The sequence below is a fragment of the Zonotrichia leucophrys genome, unplaced genomic scaffold (assembly GCF_028769735.1).
Source record: "Zonotrichia leucophrys gambelii isolate GWCS_2022_RI unplaced genomic scaffold, RI_Zleu_2.0 Scaffold_185_95245, whole genome shotgun sequence".
Taxonomy (NCBI): domain Eukaryota; kingdom Metazoa; phylum Chordata; class Aves; order Passeriformes; family Passerellidae; genus Zonotrichia; species Zonotrichia leucophrys.
The window spans coordinates 43,750-51,533 of NW_026992390.1; the positions used below are offsets into that span (position 1 = coordinate 43,750).

General features: G+C 53.3%; 1 protein-coding gene across 1 annotated transcript; it reads right to left on the reverse strand.

Moving 5' to 3' along the window:
- Nucleotides 1-3,415: 3,415 nt before the first annotated feature.
- On the reverse strand, nucleotides 3,416-4,348 carry LOC135461135 (olfactory receptor 14I1-like). The gene has a single exon (XM_064738126.1). The coding sequence runs from the start codon at nucleotides 4,346-4,348 to the stop codon at nucleotides 3,416-3,418; it is 933 nt and encodes a 310-aa protein (XP_064594196.1).
- Between the last annotated feature and the right edge of the window lie 3,436 nt (nucleotides 4,349-7,784).

Genomic DNA, 7,784 nt, shown 5'->3' on the forward strand with positions numbered 1-7,784 from the left:
CTGCAACCACGCTAAAGGGACCAAGGACACAACTGAGGCCATCCTGGGACGACACTTTGGGCAACTGCCAGAAACTGGGATCATGCTAGACGCGAGTGGGAGTAAGTGGGAAAGACTGGGATCATTCCGAGGTAACCAGAACCTCACTGGGGAAACTGGGATATGCTGGGAGTGTCTGTGACCACACTGGGGGCACTGGAACCACAAAGCAAACATCTGGAACCATGCTGGGGACAACTGGGAGTGAGTGGGACAATGCTGAGAGGGACTGGGACTATTCTAGGGACAACTGGGATCATACTGGGAGGAACTGGGAACAACTGGAACTATTCTGGCAGCAGCTGGGATCATACTGGGATCACAGTGGAAGCAGCTGGGTCCATGCTGGCTGAGACTGGGATCACACTGTGGGTGACTGGAATCATACTGGGATTGACTGGGAGGGGCTGTGGGCAACTGGAATCATGCTGAAAGCAACTGGGAGGAACTGGGAGTGACTGGGAGCATGCTGAGGGTGACTGAGATATACTGGGACAGTCTGGGAGTCACAGGGATCATACTGGACACTACTGGGGTCCTGCTGGCATTGACAGGGAGCAACTTGGATCACACTGGGGGCCACTGGCATCATACTGGGAGTGACTGGGATCCTACTGGGAATATAGTGGGTGTCAATAGACCTTGACTGGGGTTACTGGGAGCTACCAGACCCATGCTGCGATCTGCCTGAGCACACACTGGGAGGAACTGGGAATGACAGGATGCATGCTGGTGTCAACTGGGATTTCCTGGCAGTGACTGGGATAAAACTGGGGGCAGCTGAACCACACTGAGGTAACTGGGAGTGCCTGGCAATGACTACGAGAATGTTCAGGCAACTGGGATATACTGGGAGTACCTGAAACCATGCAGGTGGTGACTGGTACTGCACTGGGAGCCACGGAGAATCTGCTGGGAGAACTGGGATCATGCTGGGGGCAACTGGGGGGAAGTGTGATTGACTGGGGCCCTGCTGGGAGAGACTGGGATCATACTGGGAGTTACTGGGACTATACTAGAGGCAACTGGTAGAACTGGGAACACAATAGATGAAAGTGGGATCAACTGGGACCAGGTTGGAGACAAATTACATCATAACAGGGAATGACTGGGAGGGCCCAGGCTCACACTGGGAAGAAGAGGGATACTGCCAGGAGTGAGGGGAAGTGACCAGGATAATCCTGGGAATGACAAGGAAATAGGAAGCACACAGGGGCAGCAAGTGGGCTCATGCTGGGAGCCTGGGCTCCTGGACAGGATAGAGGCAGAGGCCAAACCCAGCAAGGTGAGGTTTAACAAGACCAAGTGCTGGGTCCTGCACTTTGGCCACAACAACCCCTGCAGCTCTACAGGCTGGGGACAGAGTGGCTGGAGAGCAGCCAGGCAGAAAGGGACCTGCAGGGACTGATGGACAGCAGGCTGGACATGAGCCAGCAGTGTGCCCAGGTGGGCAAGAAGGCCAATGGCTCCTGGCCTGGATCAGGAATGGTGTGGCCAGCAGGAGCAGGGCAGGGATTCTTCCCCTGTGCTCAGCACTGCTTGACAGCACCTCGAGTGCTGTGTCCAGTTCTGGGCCCCCAATTTACGAAGGACATGGAGGGGCTGGAGCGTGTCCAGAGAAGGACAACAAGGCTGGGGAGGGGTCTGGAACGCAACTCCTGTGAGGACCAGCTGAGGCAGCTGGGGTTGTTTATCTTGGAGAGAGGAGGCTCAGAGGACACAAGGCAGTGCCAGGGCACAGGTTGGACTTGATGATCTCCAAGGTCTTTTCCAACCTTGCTGATTCTGGGATTCTCTGAAACCACCCTTGGAGCAGTTGCAGGAGGAGCCCTGGGCCTCCACTTTAGAAGCTCCAGCAGCCCAGGTCCCTCAGCTTCTCCTGCCAGCCCCAAAGCCCATCCTGTCAGTCCTGCAGAGCCTCTGCAGCTCCTCCTCATTGCCCAGAACAGGGAGCCCCAGAGCCAGACACAGCAGCCCAGATGTGCCCCCCTGGCCTGGGGTGCCTCTGGCAAGGGAGCAGCACCAGGCACTGCAGGAGCCTGCAGACAATTCCTGCAGCACTTGTAGGATGGTCCTGCTGCCCAAGGGATGTACCCATGGTGCTAAGTCAGGAACTGCAATGGGGAGTGGGGCCAGAGAGGAAAGGGCAAACAGGGATGGGCTGTTTGCAGGGCAGGGAACAGGGGTGGGCAATGGGAAGAAATTTGTAGCAGGAAGAGTAAAGAAAGCAAAGGTGAAGCAAAGGAAATGCTCAGGGCAGTTTGGGGGTGGCTGCCAGGCAGCCCTGGCTCTGAGCAACAGCATCTGCAGTGGGACAGGAAACTCCCAGCTGATGGGAACAAACTTTCTGGCTGACTGCAGAGGCCAGGACAAAGCTGAGTGGTTTCCCTGCCGTCCCCCAGCCCTTGCTGGCCCCAGGGGCTGAGGCATTTGTGCTCCCTCAGGTTCATGTCCCCACAGCAACAGCATGGGGATGCTCCCCCTGCTGTGTGCAATGCAAACAGGGGTTCCTGAGCCAGTGCTGCCGTGTCTGTGCCTGCAAGGATGGAGCACCTGTGTGAGCTGGGAGAGAGGCCAGGCCTGCAGAGGGGGGATGATGTTGGCAGCTCCATGAGGGTGCTCTGGGACGCTGCCCTGGGCTGGGCAGCGCACTGGGGATGGATCAGCCCCTGCTCTGCTGCTCCTTCCCGTCTCCCCCAGGGCCCTTGCAGAGCCCAGCCATGCTGTTTGCCCCCACCCTTCCCACAGCCAGCCTGGGGCTGCTCACAAGGCTTTTCTGTGCTGAGCATTGGTCTGGGTGTGTTCTTGAGAGAGCCTGGGCAAGGAGCCTGGAGCCCCCAGGCCCTGGCCTGAGGCATCAGTGCTGCCCCAGCAGTGCCCGTGGCCTGTCCCTGCTGCAGCCCCGGCACTGCCACCCCCAGGGCTGTGCCCGGCCCTGAGAGCACTCAGGCCCTGCAGCAACACCAGGGCCACCAGGGCAGCAGGGCAGGGCCACGGCAGCAGCACTGGCAACACCAAGTGCTGCTACTGCTGATGGGCACAGCTGCTGGGCCAGTGCTGATCTACCCCCAGCTCTGCACACAGACATTGCTGCTGAAGCCCCAGAGAAGGCAACAAAAGGGCATCACTGCAGAAAACTCTACTGGGAAGTCCTTTATTTCCTTTAAAGTCACCCAGAGTGCAGCACCTCATTGACACAGTCTGTAGCCACAGGCAAGTTGAGAGAAACAAAAAAAGAGAAATGGCAGAAACAATCACATTTTTTCTGGACTATATTTAAACATAAAACAAAGAAAAAGAACCTCCACAGTTAAGCCAAAAACAAGTAGCAAAGATGACTTTGATTACAAGTGATTTGCAGATATTGCCCAGCAGTTTATTGTTTCTGAAAGCATGCAGTCACCAGTCTCCACACTGCAGCCTTGAGCTCCTGGTTCCTCAGGCTGTAGATGAGGGGGTTCAGGGCTGGAGGCACCACCGAGTACAGAACTGACAGGGCCAGATCGAGGGATGGGGAGGAAATGTTGGGAGGCTTCAAATAGGCAAATGTGGCTGTGCTGATAAACACGGATAGCACAGCCAGGTGAGGGAGGCAGGTGGAAAAGGCTTTGTGCCGTCCCTGCTCAGAGGGGATCCTCAGCACAGCCCTGAAGATCTGCACATAGGAGAAAACAATGAACACAAAACAGCCAAATACCAAACAGGCACTGACAGCAAGAAGTCCCAATTCCCTGAGTTGGGATTTGGAGCAGGAGAGATTGAGGATCTGTGGGATTTCACAGAAGAACTGGCCCAGTGCATTGCCATGGCACAGGGGCAGGGAAAATGTATTGGCTGTGTGCAGCAGAGCATAGAGAAAGGCACCGGCCCAGGCAGCTGCTGCCATGTGGGCACAAGCTCTGCTGCCCAGGAGGGTCCCGTAGTGCAGGGGTTTGCAGATGGACACGTAGCGGTCGTAGCACATGACGGTCAGCAGATAAAACTCAGCTCCAATGAAGAACATAAAGAAAAAGAGCTGTGCAGCACATCCAGTGTAGGAGATGTTCCTGGTGTCCCAGAGGGAATTGTGCATGGCTTTGGGGACAGTGGTGCAGATGGAGCCCAGGTCACTGAGGGCCAGGTTGAGCAGGAAGAAGAACATGGGCGTGTGCAGGTGGTGGCCACAGGCTACGGCGCTGATGATGAGGCCGTTGCCCAGGAGGGCAGCCAGGGAGATGCCCAGCAAGAGGCAGAAGTGCAGGAGCTGCAGCTGCCGCGTGTCTGCCAATGCCAGCAGGAGGAAGTGCCTGATGGAGCTGCTGTTGGACATTTGCTGGGGCTGGACATGGGGACCTGTTCATGGAGAAAGGACAGTAAAGACTTAGTGAAGGTACCTGTAAACAAAATCAAGGCCATTTCCCTTTCCCATATCCTCCTCTGTAACACACAGACATGGTCTTTAATGTTTAAGAGTTCTGAGGTTTTCTTTATAAGCTCCCCCCATGTCTCTGCTGGTAGTTTTGGATATCAAACCATAAGCATGTCTGAGGCCCTCACGGAGAACAGAGTGATTTCCCTGGGTCAAGATGATGAATGCAGACTGAGGAGAGATGGTCTGGCATTCTGACCTGTTCAGAGTTTCTCTTGGCTTTAACCATTCTCAGGTGGAAGGTGACCACCTTCTTATGCTTCCCTTAAAATGCCCCTACCTACTGCTGAGAGCAGATGGATACACCACAGCCCAGCTCCACAATTGTAGCCAAGGACTCATGTTGCTCATTTCACCAACCCAGCAACATTTTCTGTATCACAACACCTCTGCCTTTCCCGTCAATCTTATAACTCAGAGATGCTCTAGGACAGGTTTGCACCCTGGATTGAAGCTCCCAGCTTGGACTGAAATCTCAGGGAAAATCCCAAGTGTCCTTATGATGGCGTTGGATGAAGGGAGATTCAGCTCCTTCCCTGGCTGCCCTGACAGCATTGCCCAGAGCTGGGCACTGGGGACAGCGTCACCCTGAGCCAGCTGTGCCCCCTGCCAGAGCCCCCAGGGCCGGGCAGCTGCTCCCAGCCCTGTGCTCTGCAGAGGGAACTGGGCCCGGGGCTGCAGAGCTGCCCCACGGCTCTGCTGCAGCTCTGCCTGCACAGGAGGGGCTGCACGCCTTGGAGCCCCGGCCCTGAGGGCAGAGGCTGGGCTGGGGCACAGGAGGGAGGGGGCTTGTTCAGAGGGAGGGGCTGCACTGGAGGGGATCCTGTGGGCATCTCTAAACTCCCTGCTACAGCATTGCTGGGTTTTGTTTTCTCTCATTACCTGATCTTCTCTCTGCTTCCTGGAGATTTCCCTCCTGCAGGTGTTTCCCTGTGCCTGATCTCTCCCTGCCAGCACTGACAGACCCCAAATCTCTGTGAACTTATTGATCACTAAAAGTAACAGTTCAGATGTCTCAGGAATTTGTCAAAATTCATAATCAAACTTTAATATTTATCTCTAATCCCTGCCATTCTCCACTAGTAGGAAACTGAGTACAAAGTATTAGGAAATGTCCTTATTTTTGTCAAAATCTTTGTCTTGGAAATATTGTATGACTGATCAGAACCCCTCAGCATTTTAGACCTTCCTGAGCATTTCACCTCTCCTGCACCAGAAATACCCAGAGTTATACTCACAGAGTCTGTAGGCATTGGGATGTTCCAGCTTTAGGAGATCACTGCAGGTGCTGCAGCTGCATTTTCCTGCAGCCAGAGGTTCCTGTGCCAAGGGCTGGCAGTGACTCTGCCCCAGGCACTTCTCAGCACCTTCCCAGCCCTGACTGATTGAAGCTCTCTGTGCCTCTGTGCTGTGCCCGGGGTGGCTGCAGGCAGTGCCCCAGACCTGCAGGGCTGGCAAAAGAACTGCTCATCAGGAGAAATGTGCTTTTGAAGCTCTGCTTGGTTACCAGGAGCTGCCTCTGTGCCAGGAGCCCAGCCCAGCTCAGCAGCACAGACACAGCACAAGGACTTTAATGAGCCTCTGGGGCTTTGTGCTCAGGCCCTGAGCATCAGTCCCTGAGAGGGAGCTGAAGAAACCTCTCCAGAACTCCAAGTCAGAATCCAACTCCAAAGTTTCTTGGACTTTTAATGGGTCCCACTGAGGGACACGAGTGAGAAAGCATCCCCAGGCCCCTGGCAGAGCAGAGATCTGGAGGCAGTGATGACAGGTGGGGACAAAGAGAAGCCAAGTCTTGGTGCCCTGGGGCACAGCAGGGTCTGTGCCACCAAGGGCTGGGAGGAGACACCTTGTCCTGAGGCCCTGGGGCCTCCTGGCACAGCCCCAGCCAGGCTGGGCACTGTCAGCCCCTTGTCCTGCCCTCAGCATCCCCCCCTAGCCCACATCCCAGTGGCCTCAAGGATCTGCTGGAAGGAGTCCCTGGGGAGCCTTGGCCAGGAAATGCTCTGATGGCTCCTTTATTCTTCCAGGGACTGCAGGTTTTTCACAGGACTTTGGGTTTGGCTTTTGGCTTGGACTCTCTGAGAGCTTTGTGCAATCATGGCCTCTAATTATCTACTGTAATTAGGCCCTGGAGAGGCTTTGTCAGTAACAACACTCAGTGGGAATCATTACTACTTCAAGGTACTTCAGTTATTTTAAGGTACTTGGTGTTTCCCTTTTGCTACAGACTCTGTGAGAAGTTTGTGCAGTCATGGCCCCAATTATCTGCTTTAACGAGTCACTTAAGAGCTTTGTACTGACATTCAGTGGGGCTCATTAATGCCTTGAGATGCTCAAGGTTTTTAAGTTACTTTATGGATTTAAGAATACTTTTAGGTACTTTTAAAGATTTTCCTTCCCACATTGAGTCTCTGAGAGGTTTTTCTGCCATCCTGGCCTCCAATTCTCTCCTCCAAGGAGTCCATGAGGAGCATGTGTTGGGTATCTTCCCCCTTTCTATTTTACAACAAAGATGGAACGGAAAGAATTTTGTAAGACTTTCTAAAATCATCCAAACAGACATGGGACAATTAACAATACAACAACAACCATTAAGAGAATTAATAGTCCTGTTTTAGCTAGACATATCCAACCCTTTAGTCCTCAGGTTTGGAAGAGTTTATTGAACCAGTCATTGTTTTCCACTTGAAGCTTCTTGAACTCTTTATTCAATACTTGAATGCTCTTGTGGATTGACTCGCTGTGGCTGGAGAGGTTCATGCAACACATGCCTTCAGAGTCTACACAGCCATGCCCATGTCCCCAGAGTAAAATCTCTATCGCTGTTCTGCAAGGTGGCATGTCTGATGGTCTCTACATATGTGAGCAGGCCACTCAATGTGAGGGAGGTAGCATTGGTTTGCTTACTTAACAGGCACCCAAGATGGTCTCATTGTCCTAAAGCTTTAGCTGCAGCCACCCAAGGTAGTCCAAATTGGGGGTGCTACCATCCGATACCTGGATTAAAGCTTTCAAAGCCATCTCTTTGATATCATCCAATACTTCTCTGGGGATACCTGCTGCTTGATCATCTGGTAGGCTGTGTTGTCCTTCTCCAGCTAGATGGTTGATTGTCAATTCTGCCCTTGCCTCATTATTAGCATAGTCTGCTATTAATTGATTTAGTAAACAGTTCCCACAGGGTGTATTCTGTAGGTGACAACAACATGGTCATAATATATTTTAAATCATAGGGGGTTAAGACATGTGCTGTAAACATGGCCCTCATTAGGCCATTAAAACAAGATAAGTCCTTCCTATGGTCTTTAGCTGCCCTACACAGATCCTTGATTTCCCT